This window comes from Vicugna pacos, chromosome 26, assembly GCF_048564905.1.
Source record: "Vicugna pacos chromosome 26, VicPac4, whole genome shotgun sequence".
Lineage (NCBI taxonomy): Eukaryota > Metazoa > Chordata > Mammalia > Artiodactyla > Camelidae > Vicugna > Vicugna pacos.
Window position 1 is genome coordinate 26,092,683 of NC_133012.1, and position 21,114 is coordinate 26,113,796.

At 46.9% G+C, this 21,114-nt stretch overlaps 1 protein-coding gene across 9 annotated transcripts in view; it reads right to left on the minus strand.

Moving 5' to 3' along the window:
* The window catches only part of MCPH1 (microcephalin 1), a 185,880-nt gene that overhangs the window by 145,636 nt on the left and 19,130 nt on the right, over positions 1 to 21,114 (minus strand). For all 9 annotated transcript variants that reach the window (XM_072950540.1, XM_072950537.1, XM_072950535.1 and 6 more), the window contains 6 exons: positions 20,806 to 20,893; positions 18,955 to 19,069; positions 17,281 to 17,424; positions 16,116 to 16,205; positions 12,809 to 13,987; positions 3,542 to 3,651 (listed from right to left, as the gene is read on the minus strand). In XM_072950540.1, coding sequence (XP_072806641.1) covers positions 3,542 to 3,651; positions 12,809 to 13,987; positions 16,116 to 16,205; positions 17,281 to 17,424; positions 18,955 to 19,069; positions 20,806 to 20,893 — 1,726 coding nt within the window. The remainder of the gene's footprint in view (positions 1 to 3,541; positions 3,652 to 12,808; positions 13,988 to 16,115; positions 16,206 to 17,280; positions 17,425 to 18,954; positions 19,070 to 20,805; positions 20,894 to 21,114) is intronic.

Here is a 21,114-nt window from a genome sequence, read left to right on the forward strand (position 1 = left end):
CGAGAGGAAGCGGGTTTTCTGATGGCTTCACCAAGTCACATCTGCTGGCGGACTGGACACCTGGCACAACCAGCACACGCCCCCCACTGCCAGCTTCGGGTGCGCGTGGCCAGAAATGGTTCATCAAAGCAATTACAGACCCTTCAAATACCTGATTACAAGTCAAAGGCCCCTGTGGAGTCTGCAGCCCATCCCTCAAACCGTCCGCACCCAGAGGCCTCCTGGGTGACAGGCTCTACCTTACTGCGTGTGGAGGGTCTGAACAATGGGGAGTGACTTACGGGGACGTTTACGGGGGTGTCATCCTCCAGGAAGTGTGGCAATTCCTCCGAGTGACTGACAACAACACACTCATGCAGAGATGTCAAGAAACAAAATAAATATCACCTGTCGTTTGGATGAGTCACTGCTATTTCAATTTGAAAGCTAAACTTAAAAACAACCCACAAGACTGCACGCTTCCAGCCAGGCACACTATCTAATGGCAAACTGCCCAAGCCCCAGAATTACCGCAAGTTGTAAAAGCACGTTCATAAAACCCGAGAGTTTCCAGCAGAGTAGCGAGACTCATTCAGGGACCTTTTAGAGGAGAAACGATACTGAGGAAAATCATGTTTTAAATGAAAAGTGGCTCCAGTACCCGACTTCTTTATTCAGAAAGGCTTCTAGCCCCCACCACCCCCGTCCCCCTCCCCGCAGGTGGCGGGCAAGCGCCCACATCGTCCCCGCAGCCCGGGGTTTCCTCTTTTGTGGCTGCTGGCTCCTCTGCCTTCTCCCCACCAGACGCGAACGGGCTGTAATTCCAAATCTACCACCTCCACACTAAAGGCACGATCAGAGCCCTCTGCACCTCCGTGTGGCGGCCAAACAGAAAACTCATTCTAAAAAGAGGTCCCAGTGCTTGAGGAATGGCTGCTGTCAGCGGTGACACGGAGCCCGTTATGTACCCCTCACACAGGTCTGCTGAGAAATCCTGGTTATTTCCAGGTGGTTCTACTGACCTTAGAGAAAAGGGAAGCAAATCCCCAGAGCAGGGACCACTCACCGGGAGACCTGTGCTCCTGGGCGGGTGCCAGGGGGTGATTTCGTGCTAAAGACCTAAAGAGGTGAGGCTCCATCTACCCCTGTGACAGGTTCTCACCTGGAAGGATGACCATCGTGTCAGAACCATGTGCGGAGTTTTTCAAATACACCCCAGCTCTCCCTCCCTCCCATGCCCTGGGCGCTGTTCTGGCCCCAGCATGACTGTGGTCAGTAGGTCCAGTAAGACACAAAGTTTGGACCAGTCCAGAACTTGGAGGGCCATTTTGACTAAAGACACATCTCTAGAGGCTAGGGAAGCGGGCAGGCAGAGAGATCCACCCAGTCTACTTTGAGAACAGCTGCAAAACAGAGGACAGTTCGTATGTGGGTGTCATTTTCACCCACACTTGTGCTGGGAAACACAGCTAACATTTACCGAGTGTCTCTATGTATCAGACATCTGTCATCTTCAAGTCCTTGCATGTTTCAACTCCCTTAATTAGCACAAACCCTCTGAGACTGGCACTGTGACTGTGCCTGTTTTATACACAAGGAAGCAGAGGCACAGAAGCACTGAGTAACTTGTCCAACGGGACAGAACCAGCGCGTAGGGGAGTCAACGCTTGTAGAAATGATGCACTGCAATGCAGAACCTCCCATCTTAGTCACTGATTTGAGACCACAAGTTCACAAGAATATTCAAAAGGAAATGAGGTATATGATGATGATTATGGCATTATTGTGGGATGGTTAAAAGCACCAGAAACGGAACAAGATGTTCACTCAAAAAGCAGAAGGGAAATTCGTGCAGCTCTTACTCATTCAGCAAATATTTACTAAACGGTTTTGTGCGTCGTACTGCACTGCAGTGAGCACAGAACGATTAAACCTTATGTCCTGAAGGGCTCACATCCTAGTAAAAATGTGAGAACAAGCAATTATGGGAATATATATAAGCTATTATTCATCACTTGTTTGCTACTCTGTTTAAAAAACTTGTAGAGGGGAGGAGGGAAGAGCTCAGGGGTGGAGCGCGTGTTTAGCATGCATGAGGGTTCATTCCCCAGTATCACCATTAAAAAATAAATGAAATAAATATACCTAATTACCCCCCCCCACACACAAAGAAATCTGTAGTGATTTAAGCATTTGATCTGTCACTGTCAGTAAGTGTACTGTATAGTTTGAAGTGTCTGGCCTTTCATTTCTCTCTCAGCCTCCGAGCTCAGGAAAGCCAGCTGCACACGTTTCTGGGCTCTGACCCATTGTGTCCTCTCAGGGACAACCCTGCTCAGCAGAGACGGCTCCAAAGTGCGATTTACAAACAGAGCCACTTAGGAAAAGCTGGGTTTTCTTGTCCAGAAGCAGTACCACACACTGAGTGAATGCCCATGGAATGAAGACCAATAAGGATTTTGCTTTATTTTTCCCAAAGGAAAAAGGCAGGTGGCCATGCTGCAATCAGGACGGAGGCTGGCACACAGGGAAACGGCATAAATGCAGCCCCAGGGCACCAGCTCTCTGCAGAGGCTCAGTCCCGGGGAGGCCATGTACCAGCCTTGGGACGGTCACTACAATCAAGACACAGGGAGCCTGGTGTCGCTCAGCCACTCACATGTCAGGGGACCCCACAAATCTCCTCCCCCGCAAACCTGTGGCCCTGCCCGGAAGGTGGTTCCTTTCCATTTTTGGCTCCGTTTCTTTGAGACAAACCAGAAAGCGTTGGTAAAGAAATCTGAGTTTCTACCAAGTTACAGCAGACGTTCATGGAATCTGCGTGGTAATTTTAACTTCTTTCAACCACTGCCAGGATAAGGAAGGTGTCCCGTTCCTCTTCCCCGGCGTGAGACGCGGCTGCTGGACCTGGCGGCCGGAGCCGGGTGCCCCGGGGCAGGCTCTCCACCCCGCCCCGTCTGTTACTGGCTTAGCACTGCAGCCTGGAGCTCGGACTCCGTGGTTTTATACCTTCTCAGCCTCGTGAAAACCAGGCACATGACTATCAATGGCTAACTCGAACTTTCAGCAGGAGAGCGGATGTTGAAAGGTCACCCAGCGTCCAGCCCTCCCTGGGTTCCCCAGGGGAGCGCACGGAGAGGAAGAGCTGGCCCTGCAGCCCCAGCACGGGAACCGCCCGCCCCGAAGGCCGAGGGCCAGGCCTCGGCCAGCTCGCCAGGGACGGCGCTCGGGCTCTTCACCTCCTGCCCAGTGAACGTTCGCCCGGATTATGAAGCAACGACCTCGCTGGCATGCCCGACGTGCTCTCCTTGAGGGAAGCTGGCAGCACCGTTACACACGAGCAGCGCCCTGGCAAAGTGGCAGGGGAAGCCTGGTCCCGCCAGCAGTAACTCCGTCCCGAATGTGACTGGCACGCCTGCTGTTATTGCCAGAGTTTCCCAACATCCACCGTAATTAAGTTTTAAACTCAAATGGACAGATGAGTTTGTGTTTCATGAACCCAGAGCAGAACATCATGGAGCAGCAGCCCTGGCGAGTTTAAACAGCATTTTCACACACCAACCTTTTGGCCTGTCTCTCTTTCCTTCGATTCCTCGTGAGGTCTGATGAGGTCTGTCAGGCCTTCCCACGAGCCATTCAAGACATCGTGCCTTGTTGGTCCACTTTTAACACCTGAAACCCAAGAGGACTGAAGATTAGTTAGAACTTTACATGGACTGAATACCAATGCGACTTGAGCCAAATAAAAAATATTTAAGTTATTTACGCATTCTGGTAATAAGAAAGTATGGTCTTATAAAATACGCACTGCATTTTTTTCCCCTTCTTTGAGGTCTATTTAGAACGCTTGGTTTATTCCACTACAATATCCCAAGCAATCACGTAACTCAAGGGTCAGAAACAACGTCGGGTGACAATGTTCCAGCTCTACAGCAGCCCATCTGTCCAGCTGATGACGCAAGGAAACAGATGCCTGTACCTTCTGCACTGTTCACACTCCAACAATTCTGGGGATTTTGCATAATGATCAAAAGCCAGCTACTCAGGGAAGGCAGTTCTACGTTAGAGGAAATAAGCAATGTCGGCCTTGGGGTCAGAGTGACTGCAGAAAGCAGCCCTCAGGATCAAGCTCCAGGTCACAACCCACAATCAACAGCTGGTGCTTTTACTCCCCGCAGACTCCCGCCTGAGACCCACGTCTTGTCACGAAGACACACAAACCAAAAAGAAGACATTCATCAAGGGAAATGTGGCTTCATTAGATGCCAAAAGGTGTGGGAATCCTAAGTAACCACCAGTGCAGTGTGAAGCGTCTACTCTGACCTGATTCGCCTACAGCCACAACTTTATCTGGTGCTCCTCGTTCTTCCCTCCCCAGTCTGCCTACTACGTGACTTAGCTGGTGTTCTGAAGGACTAAGAACAGCAGGCGCCACTTACGTGGTCTCAGTAGGACAATACATACCCTAACACAAAGGGCATATGGCAGCCTAGGGGACACTCATATCCTGGCCACAGCCGTCCCACACAACCCAGCCTTCACACTGCCCCCCTCAGCCGCTGACGCACTTACCAGCAAGTATCTAATAGCCAGGGTCTGCCCACCGGAGATGCAAAGACACACAAACCCAGCAGACAATGCACACACAGAGAAACGAATGTAATACAAGGCAAAAATAATTTAAGTGATACCAGAAATTAAAAATCACGCAACACGGGAATGACTGTTTTGCAGATATTTCCAATAAAATAGGATGATCTGATAAAACAGATATAATTAAGTTAGGAGGGCCTGATTCAAAACTTTTAACTCCTCTTTCAAAAACAGGGTCCCAATCTGAAATATGTGTAGTTTACTGTACAGAAATTATACCACAATGAAGTTCTTTAAAATTTTTTCAAAAACTCAAAAAAAAAAAACCCAAGTAAATGAATATAAAAAAAATAAAAAACAGAGTTCCTGCTAACTGAAAACAAAATGCAGAACAACAATGGTTAATATTCTGTTAAACTCAAAGCTGTTGTTTCCAACCTGGGCCCCCAAGATGTTTACTGTCAGGTTCTGAACCTAACACGGGATCCGATCCTCTGGAGGCTCAAACGAGCCACGTGCTGAGCCCGCCACCTCCCCAGACATCCTCTATTTTTTGCCTTGTGTTTCACGTCTCTCCCAGTCCTATTTCAGTCCCAGGTAACTGCCCAACCCCGGTGGTGGCTTCAGCTAGATAGAGAGATCTCACTTGGAATGGACGGGTCAGTAGGCCGTGTAAAAGGGCACTGTGCACACGACAGTCCGGCTAAGATCTAGCTATGCTAAGTCTCCCACTTTTACTCATTCCCGAGGTAAGATTACCTGCCTGCCTGCCTGCCTATCTATGCATTACTTTCCACCACACTCACATCACCTCTTGAAAGTGCTCACATCATTAAAAGTTACTAGTTAATTGTATGTACTATTCATTCATTTTAAAACACAAGTATTTACTTAAAGCAAGAGCACAGAAAAATAGACAAACGATACAATTTGGGATCCAACTGCTCCTGTTACTGAACCATGAATGTGCCTGCAGCCTGCTACCATCTCTGTTGAAAAGGATCTACAACAACTATTTGCCTCAGTTCTAGCTGAGACCAGTGAAATAGGCTGTAAATCATTTTGTAGACACAAAGATCTAGAAAATGCGTCATAGCCATTTAAAATTTAAGACAGACTAATGTTGCTAATAACATGTTTTCACAGCCATGCAGTCACAAAATGATATACGCAAGTGACTTATGTGGTTACGTTAAAACAGCATTTCACAAAAACCTACCATCACTGACTACTGTGTTTTCTTTAAGGGTGTCATCGGTAAACCAAAAGCAGCTGAAAGCGCACAGCAGTTCTGAGAGCAGGGGGACCTGATGCCCTGCCACAGCTCAGCACGCAAACGCCGACCCCCACTTCCTGGCTCTCCCACCTCTCGAGGACTCTTGCTCAGTTTGCTCCTTAAGTGGGCTGTCATCACCTCAGAGGTGATTTCATCACAGCCCGTAAAGTCAGCCGTTATGGATGGGTCTTAGTGTGCTGTCTCTTGCCAAGACGTCCCACCCGAGGCAGAGCGTGGTAAATCCAAACACCAATGGGCACCCATCGTGAGTGCCTCCGAGAAACCTCAGCTGACGCGCCACAGCCCACCCTCCAACATGGCCCAGGGTGGGGAGTGTTCCCAACCACCCAGGACCAGAGTCATAAATCTTGGACTCCTCTCTCCCCTCGTTTTCAGTCTTCATTATACAAGTGATTCATTGTCTCTATTTAAAAAAAAAAAAAAAGATCAAATTCAGAGAGAAAGGACCTTCACAGCTCCACGATTTTTATCAATAAGTGATACTGCCTGAAACTTCACCAACTAGAACTGTGTTTGGGTTGTCAGTATCATCAGATGCCAACACATCAAGATGAGAAAGTGAACTCACGCCCCTCTGAGTGAATTAGTTTAAATCACCACCTTCCCTCACCCAACAGAGACAAGCAGGATTGAGAGCCACTTTTGACACTGAGGGAAGATCTCTCTGGAGACAGAACCAGGCTAATGCAGCATTAGGAACATACGGTTGAGAAAACCATTGAGTTTCTTAAGAGAAACTTGGTCCATGTCAAAGTTGTGCCAGGGCAGAGGCATCCGAAATGAACTCTGATTTCCGACACCTACTCTCCAGCACATCCTACTTTCTATCTCTGAGATACAGAATTAAGACTAATACTACTACTAGCAGTATAATTAAGCAATTAACATTTGCTAACACAAGACACTCTGCAAGATCAACCACATCAAAGACAAAAAGGGCTTTTGAGGACTGACTTAAGAATTTGCAATTTTAACGATAAAATCATACACTTCAACATTTTAGCACTGGCCCAATGGGAAATTTCTTCTGAGCACCTAAAATCTGAATAATGAATTATTTAAAAACAATGTAGAAGGCAGAATTTTAAGACTGTGGAAAGAGCCTTAAAAGACCTAGGAAAAATCCTTTCCATGTACACTTGTGGGGTTTGGGGTACGTGCAAGCTCACAGGTTCTATACAAGCAAAACTCAGCTAAGGAGAGAACACATACATATACGTATGTTCATCCGACAAAATATCAAGTTCACTTTGTTAACCACGAAGAAAGCAAAAAATAAAGTCTAATCACGACCTCCAAAAGATGATGTGGCATCTTCTCCTTCATCATCATGGTAGAGATAATTAAAATATGGCTTTTAAATATGTAAATTAGTTTTAATACCACATAACCTTTCCCATTGGGAGTAATCTGTCCATCTTTTGAATTCCCTGATTTTGTATATGGATTAACGTGACTACATCTTCCCTGCTTATCTAAGCTCCTTAAGGGAAAGGGACAGAGCCTTCCATCCTTACTGCCCCCTGTGGTCACGTGTTGGACGTAGCAGATGCAGAGTAATCATCGTAGGTGTATATGAGCAATGAATACATGAATGAAGATACAAATGAACAAACCAAGCAATCAAATAATCAACAGGTTCTAACACCTTCCTCCCAGCCAGCCTTCCTGTTAAGGCCGAGTACCCACGTCCAGCTGTTCTGACCGCTTACCTCCTGTGAGTGGACTGGCAGGTTCTGGTGAAGAGGGTTGAGAGAAACGCTCTTCTGAATACAACTGCATATTACTTGAATTGTTAAAAAGTGCTACAATCTTCAACTCAAAATATTTAAGGAATACATGTACATGTATACCTCCTCATTTGGTACAGTCGTAAATCATTTACTCTTGCAGGAAGAAATACTCAGAATATGCAAAATATTCTACATTGAATAAGAATACATAAGTGCCTATAAATGAATGGCTTTTGTTCTTCTATAAAACATACGAAATATTTTCAACTAATTCAATTAAAAATGATGTATCTCCTGATGATTTCTATAAGATGAATCAAACCCATCAATAATTATCAAACTTTCAAAAGGCTGCAAAACAAATCGGGTATTAGAAATGCAATTGTGCCTTGAGGTTATGAATGAAGAAATATACTGTACTGTACAATTACTATACTACAGCACGTTTGCCTGTAATTCTCCATCAATTAAAGTTGTCATCCAAACAAATTCCAGACTGAACCATGTTAACCATTTCCCTTAGCAGACAATACTGTTCATGTCGCTTTTGCCTTCAAATCCTGGATGAAGTTTCTTAATCCTTCCCAACTCAGAGCTGCAGGCAGTGAATACCAACCAACCAACCAACCGAAGTCAGCAGACCCCCTGTGCCAGCTCCACCACAGGGATGAATGCACAGAGACAGGACAGCGCATTTCCTGAAGGCTGTACTGCGGCTTACGGTGTTTCAGCAGACTGCACGACGCAGAGTACAAGTGCTCGTTCTGCATCAAAAACACCACGCACTCCAGAGACGGCTCCCACAAACTCTTCCACCCAATGCAGATGCTTTGTTAACTGGCAAAATGGATGAATGAAACAAGCTGTAACTGGTGGCATCCTCAGCTCGCTCGTCAGAGTAAGGACGCCAGAAATGTGTCTCAGCTGAACTCCCAGATTGGCTACAAAGTTACAGGACCCCCACCCCCCACGTATGAATAAGGCATGATGAATAGGGCAGGTGCCGTGGCTGGCACCTGGGGGTCGTTCCCAAGACTTGGTTCCTAAATGGCCTGTGAGAAACTGCAGGGCTGAAGGCTACCTGGTGGCCTGATGCTGGCCAGTTACCAGAAAGCACCGTCTGCCTCCAGTAAACCTGTCGGGTAAGGTACAGACAGTCCCAGGACAAGACCTGCCCCTTCAGCGTACGCGTCCGGTCCGTGGACAGCCTCCACCTGAGTGCCCACATTGCATCATCAACACCTGGGAGTCCGGAGACCCGCTTCCCGCCGGAGCTGGCCTTCCCCGCCTCTGCTAGGACCAGTCCTTACGAAGAAGGCCGTGACAGTGGGACACGGCCAAGCCGCTCAGACAAGGCGCGTGTCTGTGCTGACGTGTAATCCCAGCGGCCACAGCAAACAACGTCTCTGTGAGACTGACGGACGCGGCTGAGCGCATGGGTGTGGGAAGGATCTCCTGTTCTTGTCGATGGCCGTGGGGCACCAGTGGAAGCACTGCAGCCACCTGTTACTGAGAAATAAGTCAGGGCCAAGCTGTGTGCGAATATAGGGCAGAGAATCCACTTTATCTGCCTGGCAGCTACAACCAGCTTCAGGCAGTGGTCTGACGCGCTGAGGTCTACGCACCACGTGGGGTGGAAAGCCATTCCCACAAGTAAGTGACACCGAGGGGCTTCCTACATGTGCTGTCCTGCGGTGCGGAGACTAAAACAGGTGAGGAGAGCGCCAACCTCACACAGATTTGACGTGGATGTACTTCCTACACTCAAGCTACAGTCCCAGCAACAGTCCGTAGACCTTGACTACAGATCAAAGGGAATCTACTCAAAACGCGCTTGATGGCACGGCTGAGGCGCTTCCACTCATTTCCTAAGTGCTTCATCTGCGACGTCAGGACGTGCTAAAACGCACAGGTGAGGGAAAAATCGAACAGAATTACACAGATGTCTCCACGTCCTGGATGAAAACCATCAGCTCAGGGACTGGTATCAGTACTTGGCAGCGCCTGCCTGTGGGAACCGGCAATTTTCAAGGGTGGAATACGTAAAATCTTACATCAGCCTGAATAAACACTGGCCATCAATTTTGATAATGAGATCACCCCCTTTGAACCCTATCAAGTTATTCCTCCCCACAAAGTAAATTTCTATTCTCATTAGACTTGTATTATAAAAAAATTGTACTCAACTTTGAGTTCAGTCCTTAAAAAATTTTGTAAAAATGTCTATTTCTCATTATATAAGTACCTCTATAGCTTAATGTTGCCTCCTGGCCTACAAAGTCCAAAATGTTTAGTTTCTGATTGATTACAGAAGAATTTCATTATCTCCTGAAACATATTAAAAACTGAAGTAGATCTGTTGCTCTGTTGATAACAACATGGAAGTATCTGACACATTTTTCAAAAAAGCAAATCGCAAAGCAAAAGAGTAATATAATCCTATGTATGCAATAAAATCCCCCAAAACATCTCCTTGCCCTTGTGTATCTGTGCACGTTCGCCCCCACACACACAATGTCTGGAAGGAAACTCACTGAACTGTTGGCAGTTATTGTCTCTAGCAGACACTGACCACAGCCTGTTCCCCATCAAGCATCCAGTGTTACATCTAAAACATGAATCAGAACTGGCTGCTCCCTGTTTACAACCCCACAGTGGCTTCTCATCACACTTAACAACAAAGCAAAACCACTCCCAGGCTCACTGGGGGCACAGCTTCCTCTCTGACCACACTTCCTCCCAACCTCCCTTGGCCCAGAGCTGTGATGGCCTCAGTGCAGACCCTGGGAGCATTTTCTACCACAGGACATTTGCACTTGCTGTTTCCTCAGGCTAAAACATGATTCCCTAGTCACAAGGCTATCTATTCTCCCATGCCCAGGATGGTGAGCCAACGTCACCTGCTCAAAGAAGCCTTCCCTGACCTAACCGGTGATCTATTTCACATTGCCCACGACCTGATGTGATGCTGACATTCGTTAGTTGTCTGTCCCCCTTGCTAGGACATCACTTCTGTGAGGGGTGTGCTGCCTCCTCTGCCATCTCCCTGGGAGCTAGCCAGAGCATGAGACTCAACAGGTGCAGAGAAACAACTGTTTAATGGACTAATGAAAGGAGCTAAGGGAGGAAAGAGGGACAGGACAATTTTACCCTTTTTCGCACTTTCTCTTACATTGAGCATATATTTGTGTACTTTTTATGAAATTAGTGAATGCAAGTTTAGAAAGCAAAAATTATTGGTTAATATGACTTCAAAGATTTTTGTTTTTAAATCAAAGGCTTCTCTCTCCATTCCTGTCCTGTTAATGTTTATTTCCGAATCTCTTTGTGACCTGCTCTCACGGACTTCACTGCACACTATCTGCCTTAGATACTTCAGGGGCAATGAGGAAAACTGAATGGAAAACAGACACTGGAAGAAGACCTTTATTGTAACGTCAAAGATTCAGAGAGGTACAACTGGATGTGCAGAGCGGGTTTTCCTGCTCCACAGCTTCAGCCTCTACGGAATGTCTAAAAGCCACACGCTTTCACCTGCAACAGACTCCCAGAGAGGTGCGATGCAGGTGGGCGGGCTGTGGACAACCTAAGACAGCTGTGGGTCTTGATTTTACGAAACAAAGGGTTAGGTTTAGGCTAGACAATAGGTGAATCTTTCCCTGTCTTAAATTCAATGATTTTCTGTCCCTGAGAATGACATAAAATAAGGCGATTCTAGATGTCCTCACATGAGGGCCCAGAGAATGTGTTTCCACCTCTGAGTCAGACTAAGCGACACCGGGAGCCTGCCTGCCCCCATCGTGCGACGGCCCACACCTCGTGTACAGACCTCCCGGGGCCCTGGACACGGAGGTACGTGCCGGGACAGGCTGTCCACCTGATTCTGAGAACAATCATACTCTTCACAATGCTGGGACTGCAGGTGCACTGCACCGTCTGAAACCAGCTTTTTTTTTTTTAACCTTAATTTCTGTTCGTATGTCATTAAACATTATTCAAAAGCTCTGAAATACACAAGATGAAAACTAAGAATAAAAGCTGTAAGAACAGGATATTCTTGGCTATCAAAACAATTCTGTACATCTACTGCTTTATATTAACTTTAGAATATATTTAAAATAAATATTTTGAGAACACACACTAATCCTAGACCATAATATTTTGTCGAGTTTTATGTTTTTACATACTTTATAAATGTATGATAAATAAAATTTTATGTATTTCAGAAAGCTCAGATATAAAAAGTAGGCTAGTACTATACAAATTAAATTATTTTTGTGAGATGATTTTGGGGAGTTTATATCCAAGGAAAAGATACACATCTGTGGTTATTTCAACCTCTGTAACTTCTCCATCATGAAAAGGGTGGTTAAAACAATACGAGTAGAAAAACGATGAAGAATAAACTTGGCCTTATTGAAAGTAAACAAAGTTCAAGATTTCTTCACTTATGATGGCTGAAACCTGTTTGTGCTTATAATCAGAAAGTGCAAAAAGTTTTCTATTGTTGCTGCTTTTGCTATAATTACAATAATTACATAGTTTGTTACTATGGTTATAATAAAATTACAGATAGGAATAAACCTATTTAAGTAATATGCTTAAAGCAAAATAAATAGAAGTCAAATAAGGCCAGTTACCATGAACTAACTACTTAAGCAAAATATTAATAATTCTTTTTAGTTAACACTGCCCAACTGCCCAAAGCTGCTCTAAAAATAAATATTGATAATTTACTTCCACATTCACTTTTTTCCTTTCTTGACGGAATGAATGGCTTACACTGCCTTAATTTCCCTTCTAAAATAAACAGTCTTACCATCACGAGCTGTGGTTTTTAAGAATTCTCCGCCAGCATGGTCTTTGCATAGTGAGTCACAGTGAGAGGCAATACTGACACAAGGAAAAGCACTCACTCTAGTCCATCACTTGTTTCAGGCACCACTTTTTCTTTTCACCTATAAGGAAAAGGCTCAGCGAAATGTATTCACAACAGCAGCTTTGACCAAGGAACCTAGAAATTCCACGGGGCAGTAGGCCATCAATTCCCATAGGAGGTAAAGTATCACTGTAAATACCACACACACATCCTTCAGTTAAAATGGGGGGCGGATTTTAATAGTGAGAAAGCTGGGACAGACTTGGAAGATGGAGGCACTGCTACGTAGTCTTAGGACAGAGAGACGTGTAAAGGGGATTCACATACTTTCACTCTGTCCTCTGGGCAAGTTCTCCCTTCTCTCCGCAGACGTCTCCGCATTACAGTCACCCACAGAGCTCAGCTGACAATCACTTTGTGCTCCACCTTCAGAGGACATCAGTGTCTGAGGAGTATCTTCCCTCTGCACGCTTTCTGCATCAATCGATCCTTGCACTTCCTCACTGCTGCCTTTCAAAGGAAGTGAATCGCCTTGCTGTCCTGGCCCTGGGTGCTCCTTCTGAGGAGCAAGCCCATGGACGGTGGGAAAGTCTTGCCCACCCAGGTGTCCGTCCCCTTCGCTCTGAGCCATGGCCTGTGACCGGCACCCTGGGGTCTCTCCAGCAGCAGGGTTTCCCCGAGACACCAAGCACCGCAAAGTCATCTCTGCTCTGTCACTGGCGGGCTTCTGAAGGCTGGGGTCGGTTTTTGCTGTTAAATGGGCACTGTCGACTGACCTGGGGTTTCTGCCGATGCAGGAAAAGTCGGACATTTCCAAGATGCTGGTTCTCTCTCTCTTAGAAAGGTTTCTTCTGCAGTGGAGCTGAGCCCGGCTGGAGGCCGCCAGGAGCCCAGGAGGAAGATTCTCTGAATTCCTCTCCTGAAGGTTATCAGGAGAAAAGTAATCATCGTACGGGGACTCCCCGAAGTCCAGAGTCTGGACCACAGATCTGGTCACAAACTGCAGGCCACTTTCCGATGCACATGGCTGCAACCTGGGTGCGGCCGGCTCCCTGCGCCGCCGCTTTGTCTTCAGTGTCTCCTCAGGAGGGGGCTGTAGGTTCTCCGACATCCTTTTTCTCTTTGCTGAGGAACTCTTGGGTCGTGACCGTCCCACGGGGGGCCCTCCTGTTGCTGGTAACGCAGAAGACGAGCCCCTCTTCTCATCACACCCCCCCGCAGACGGTCCCCCCAAAAGTGCCGTGGTCACCTCTCCCACAGGCTCTTCCTGCTGGCGCGTCCCTCCTCTGCAAAGGTCGCCAGCAGGTTTCCAAGGAGTTAACTGACTGAGGGAGCAGGGAGATGCTGAATGACGAGCACTACTGGTTTTCAACATGGGTGACAAAACACACGTGTCACTTTTAATTTCATCCACGAATCTGTCCAATTTCCCCTCCTGATTCCCAGGTCGAGAGCTTCCACAAAGATCATCGAAAGACGAGTGCAGACCACCAGCACAGGAGTCCTCTGGAAAATATTAGTAAAGAAACTCTTAAAAATTATTTAAATTATTATTAAAGTACTTTCAGTCGATCAATGAAGCGATACTTCAGCGTAGCTACTGGTTCAGAAGGGCATCCCCTACACCCTGGTTCTCCTCCACAACACGTCATGACACCTCCCAGACAGCATTTCTAACCCAGTAACCAGGGCTCCCATGTGGGTATCAGACAGGACAGGGTGGGGAGGGTCGGGGTGGAGAGGGAGGACACGTTCTGGATGCTCACATGCCTCTGCACCTTTCCCCAGGACGCACACCCACACCTTGTCATTAAATCCTCGAGGAGGCCAAAAACTCCCGAAGGGAGAAGAACTACCGCTTTCGGGTTGACACCAAGCATGCGTCTATCACAAAGCATCCACATTGGACACAGCTACCAGGCTCCCCCACTGCCGAGTGAAGCCCTCACATGAGGCTCACATTCCACCTGGCAGACCTGAGTTCTGATTCCACGCAACTCGAGGGTAACGCAGAGCTGCCACCTCTCCCCTGCAAACTGTCTGCGTGTTTACACGCCCTGGCCTTGTCCCTGCTCCATGCTCTCATCTAGATAAACACCACCCTTCCTTCAAAACCCACCGGGATGTCACCATCTAGGCAAATCCTCGCACCAACCTCACCAGGTCTAGGCACACATCCTCCTGTCACTCAGGACTCCACCCAGATCTCTAAGAGCGCGCATCCCATTGCCCCATGGTCCTGCGCCTGTCTGTGTCCCTCTCTCGACTAGGAGCCCCAGCATGGACACTACTTTCTGGAACCTGGAGCCGCTTGCTCTGCGCTGGCTCCCCTGGCAGGGGCTTAGCATTTGCTGAACAGAGGGAGGACCTCCACTTTACAGTAACGCCACCCTGGGAGCAACAGAAGCACCTTAACTCTCTCGCTGACACCACTAATGCTCTGCTTTTAAAGAGCGGAGGTAGCCTGCGGAACGGGGAAAGGCCAGCAGATGGACAGTGCCACGTGTCCCTAAGTCAACAGCTGGAATCATGGGGCACTTTTAGTTACCTTTAGCAGCTGAATACGCTTAGCTCTCTTTTCAAAAGGCTGACAAGCAGCGTGACACGGCACTGGAGTGTACATTCTGAAGTGGGACTGCCAAGGTTCGAACCCTGGCTCAGCCGCTCACAATGTGTGTTACTCTGTATGAGCCATCCGACCTCTCTCTGACCTGGCTTCCTCATCAGCAGAACCCGGACACCAGCGCCTACATCACAGGGCTCACGGGGAAATTAAATGAGATACAGACACGCAGAGCAGTGCCCGCCACACGGCAACAGCGGACTCATGGAAGGAAACTGACGCACCGAAAATGAAATCATGACATGGGGATCATTCAAGATAAATCAGCAAATAATTTCAACACACACCAAAGAGACTGAAGAATAAGCCACGCACAAACAGGAAGCTTTGTTTAAACTCCCAATACCGGGGCTCTGCTCTGTGGTTCGTCACTGCTGTGACTCTCAGGGGACACTCTGTAACAGTCACTGAAATTTACGTGGCCCCGACAGGGGCGGGTGAGCAAACGACACGAAATGGGATTCAACCAAAGCAGCTACACCCACAAAAAACCACCGCTCAGAGCGAAGGGAAGGCTCCCGCTTTTACAACACTACGCACAAGGAGTGACTAGTTTTATCGACTCTTTCCAACACTGCTTCCAATTAGAAATCTTCTGTCTCCTATAGCTGCTGACGATCTGCACAGACTTCCTGGCCCCATTCGATGACTGGGTCCATGCGCTCATCACACACTGTGTAGAACAACTTTTCCTCTACTCCTGTTCTCAGGACCACACAGGTTAAACTGTGTGCAGACTGCTTCACGTACGAGCACAACATTTTTTTTTTCTTTTAATGAGCAAATGACTCTGTGCCAGGAAAGCAAACGCCTAGGAGGAAAACCAGAGGAACCAAAAGGATGCTTAACTCATGTAATTTCTCATGCCTTAATTTCAGTACAACACAATTTCAGGGTGAAATTCATCAATTCTGGTTTTTAACTAACTGTTCTCGTCAGAAGAAATTCCAAATAAGAGAGTAACAATATTCTCAAAGCTTAAATAAACTGCAGAAAAGAAGATAATTTTACCTGAACACAAAGTATTGTGTGAAATGTTCAAAGGCGCTTCACACAGAGAGTTCATGGTGTCATCATGAGAACTTTCAATCATCTGGGATGCTGCAAACATAATCGAAACTCTTCATCAGGTACAACTCTGACACCTTGTAATAGATGAGGCCTGTTGTAAGCCCACTGACCCACTCCCACATGTGTCACACACGTGCACACACACACTTATTCCTTGTGCTGTGCCCTCTAGACTTAAAAACAAGCACAAAACTGTGTTACTTGTATCTATTACAGATGATGAGAACCATTAAAGAATAATTTATACAAACCGTATCATAAAAAAGGCAGGAAATCCTAGGACAGTAAAAGCTGGAAGGGATCTTGGACAGTCAGCCAGCCCAGCCCTTCCCAGAAGCTGGCCAGGCCAACACCTCAGTTAGTCTCACTGCGCGATAACTGAGACTCTCCTCGCGGATGAGCACGGCAGCCGCGTCCGTAACAAAGCAGGGCCTCCACCAGCGGAGCCTGGGCTCCTGCAGACGCGAGTAACGTCCACAGACAGCTCGGTGCCACGTGTGGGCGGTGGGGTGGAGTGTGAGCCGGGCTGCTGCCAGCTAGCAGGCATAGGCTGGGGACGCTGCCTGACATTCTGCCGTGCGCCGGACGCCCCACCAACAAAGCTACCCCGCCCAGAACATCCATGCTGTCGAGGTGGAGAAACTTTACAGGTTTCAGGGAAACATCCAGGACGTCAATGTTTAACAACTAGGGTCACAGGTGTTCTCTTCAAAGGCTACACATGCAACAGACCAGAAATAAAACAGACATTTTGGTCTCATATTCAAGATTTTTTTTAAGGAGACTTAAAAGGATACTTTTTTGAGAATGCTTAAGCAGCGATTATAAAATGAAAACAAACCAAGATGTAAGGAAGGTGAGCACAGAGAAAACTTTCAGTTGTTGATTTCAAACTGTGCTGGAGGCAGTTAAGTAGCAGAATTAACACTGCAAAGTAAAAATCTTAATAAAGTACAAGATTTTATGGAAGAAAACAGAAACAGGTAAAAAAACTGGTAGAATCAGGAAACTAACTAAAACATCTATGTGACAGAGAAAAACCTCCTTCCACCACCATTTAACCACCTACTTCACAACCGTCACCGTATGACACGCAGGCACTCACAGGTCGGGGAAAGGTTTTCCCGTTTCTCCTTCATCTCCTGCAGCCTCTCCTGCATTGCACTGCAGCGGCCGCTGCAGATTTTAATGCTGGGACTGTACATCAAGGAGCCGTTAGATTTAAATAAGAGAACAGGCACATCGTTATCTGAAAATATACAAAAATCCAGTTTTAAGCTCAAAAAAATGCCTTCCTCCTTCAACGACATGATTTCTTTCAAGGACACCCTGCCCCCCCACTCCACAGCTTTCCTCTTCCCTTTCGACGCCATCACCTACTACCAGCACCACTTCACCCGCCACCACGGCCGTGATCCTCGACCACGACCTGTGGCCCCGCCTGCTTCGTCCCGAGGAGCACAATCCCTGCACCACCTCCTCCCACGGCCTCTGACCCGAGGCGCCAGGTGACAGGAGCCCCGTCAAAGATGACGAACTGAGACACAGAGTTAAGAGAAGGTAAGGCCAGGATGCAATCTGGTTCCTGAGTGTGGATTCTACTCTGACTATGTTTCCTTAGGATGACACTGAGGCATTTTAAACCTGGGTGGGGTGTCCAGGGAGCTGAGAGTTATAGCCTTCAGACTGAAGCACGGGAGGTGGAGGTGGGGAGAAGTGGCTGGAAGGCCAGTCAAGAAGCTGCCATGACGCTCCCGTGAGGCTGGCGTGGGCTCTGAAGAGGAGCAGAGGAGGAGTCAGGAGAGCACTTAAGAGCAGGGTCTGGGGGTCCTGGTGGGTGAGGGGTGTCAGGGAAGACAGATGCCAAGGAGAATCTGTGTTTCTGTCTGAAGCAGCACCACAAGGTCAGTGCAGCTTTGGTAGGGAGGGACCAGCGTGGCAGAGAGAGAAAGAGACCTGATCCATCGGGCAAGGGAGGGGTGAAGCAGAAAACAAAGGAGCAGGCAGCTCTGGGAACCGTCCGGCAGCGCTCCCAGGCTGTACGTCCCAGTCAGCCGTGCTGCGTCACCACTGACAGACTTAAAACTTAAAGCAAAGCCTGCTAATTCTGTGTGAGTAATTCCAAAACACAGAGCAGAGACTTTGTCACAGCAATACAGACTAAAACAGAGGGAAAAACTGGAGGAATTACTTCTTTCTGTTTCTATGCCGTGCAGTATAGCTACCAAAACTGCCCACCTGTATCAGTGACGGGTCAGGATTGGTCTGAAACACTAAACTTAGAGAATAGTGAAAAAGACCAAAAAAGAGCAATACTAAAAACACATTAAAGTACTTTCAAGTTTGATGATGTTTGAAAGTATTTTTCCAAATCATTAAAAGAATGTGTCATCTAACATTTGCCTATTTTGGGTAACAAAACAAAAAGACCAAGTATTGGGTAAAAATACAAATCATATATAAAACAAAGCAGAAATAAGTAGGGATTTACTTCATTAGGGATAACCAGTCAAAGCTCACATTTCTCCTGGAATCATTCGTGAAAACACTAAGTTCTCTCAGTCTGATGAATGGCTCAGACTCTGTGATGGGCAGGTTCAACGTGTGGCCCCACCACGGCTGCAGGGAAGTGTCGTGCAGGCGGCTCGCACCTGTCCTACCTGCCCTGTTAAAACGACTGCGGTCCCCGAGCTCCGTCCCCCGGGACGCACCGGCCACCAGGCAAGTCAGCCCAGCACAAACACAAGTGCCAAGGACCAGCCTGCACCGCGCAGCTTACCCAGAGTTGTTTTCTGCTGCTGGAGCGCTCTCGCCATTTTCTCAAATTTCTTTTGCAGTCTTTTATCATTCTCTGGTGTTTTAGGAATAAAATCTTTGGGCTGCATACACTTGCGCTGTACAGAAAGGACATAAAAATTAACACTGTACCGCAACTCTGTAAGACAGGAAAAGAGGCCTCTCACACACATTCCTGATACCTTTTGTAACAGCAACAATAAAACCTTCTTAAAGAGGCATGTCTTCCACTGTATGCAAATTGGAAATATCAATTGTCTGCAACTACAAAAATACGGACAGAATTTTAAGACTGAATCACGGCTACATGTTAAGTGGTTAGGTTTTCTGAGGCATTTTCAGGATCCCAGCATTCTTAGTTCCCATGAAGGTTCTTGAGTCAAGTTTAACTTGCAACTGCACTTGGAAAAGAGAAGGAAAGGGAATGCTTTTACGGATAAACACAACTCAAGTGGTAAAGGGTATGAGCAGACATTATTGATGTTTCAGAACTGGAATAATTTCAAAGATGAATAAAATCCAGCCTTGGGCAGAGTGTCAAAAACAGGTGCTCCTGTACACTACGGGAGGGGCCGTGGAGTCCATTTCCGGATAGCCCACTTGCAGAGATAAACTCAAATACGTCACCTAAACAACATACTTAGTAGAAACTGTCAATGACCTAAGGCTGCATGAACCTAAGACACAGCTACACTGTGTAACACGGAGCAGGAGGAGAAAGTGCAGCCACGTACACACTGACATAAAACGTGAAAACACGGTTAAGTGAAGAAAAAGCAGCCTACCAAACAGTATACGTGACGTAGGAGCCCCATTCATATAAAACGCCTGTGCGTGCATCTGTGCAACACACACGTACTGAAGGCCATCCGACCCGCAAGGACCCAAGTCAAAGTGCTTACTCCGAGAGAAGGGAAATTAAAAGAATCTGCCTGATCTGTGCTTACGCAATGTATTACAATGAGAATGTGCTCTTACTGTTGATGCGTTTAAAATAAAAACTTCTTAAAACAGTAGACACGGCTACTGCTTATCTATGACAGAATCTTGAAACGTTCTCTTTCACGACCATCCGGTGAGACCAACACGGAGACTGAGGTGAGGTTCCCATCGCTACACTGGCGAGTTCCGGCTTCTCTGAGATGAAATGTAGTGGAGATACAGGATTTACTATTTTCAGGGAATCTGGAGGCCACAGGAACGTCTCCTGTAACCTACAGGAAATGTACAGTCCTGCTCTGCCTGACGCAGTTTGGAGAGTCTGCAGATCCTTGCTCCAACAGGGATTCTCATGTGACAACAAAGTGACTGATTCGCCAGTAGACTCATTTATCCACAAATTCAGAAATCAATTAAACTTTTAAATAATAAAAACCTTAAAGGGTTATAGTTCAAAGGTGAATCAGACCTCAAACGAAAGCAGTATCTTTGTAAATGCACAGATTTTCTATAATAAATAACTTTATATACTCGGCTGTTTCAGCTTCAGACTTTGAGATTTTCCAGCCCCTCAGATGAAATGTATTTTACTAGAGATGTAACACCCTGAATTCTGCAGGAGTTACCAGAGCACCTAAATGGACGCTGGTCTCTTGGCAACTCTGAGCTTTCCACTGGCCAAACAGTCTCTTCCATTTCTTACAAATCACATTAAAGCATTTGTGGGATAAAATAATCTCTATAACATGTTAAAAAAGAAGTGTGAAAAGACCAGTATCATCAATTGCAATGTTTAAGACAACTCCTGAATGTTTTTCTAAAGTTTGATTTTCTAGGAATAAAAAAGAGAATAAATTCCTGATGGCCATGGCCCACACTGAAGTGGAGTACTTACTTTTCTCTTAATTAGGCTCGGGAAGTGCTCGTTAGTGCTGGCCGCGGGGTACAGCGCCTCGTCCACGTGCGCGCCAGCTGTCCTGCATCTGGGGAATTACAGCAGAGTCGTGAGCGTGTCCCCACTGCCGCCACACAGCCTTGACGTGCACGCGCATCAGTCAGCAACTTAAGACAGCCCACGCAGGCCACGTTAACAGGCCCGTTATTACCAAACACAAAAGGCAATACAAATTCAGCTTTCCAGATCTTCTCTATGAGAGTAAGGGAAGTGAGCAGCAGATACAGTAAGTACAAATTTTATGCAATA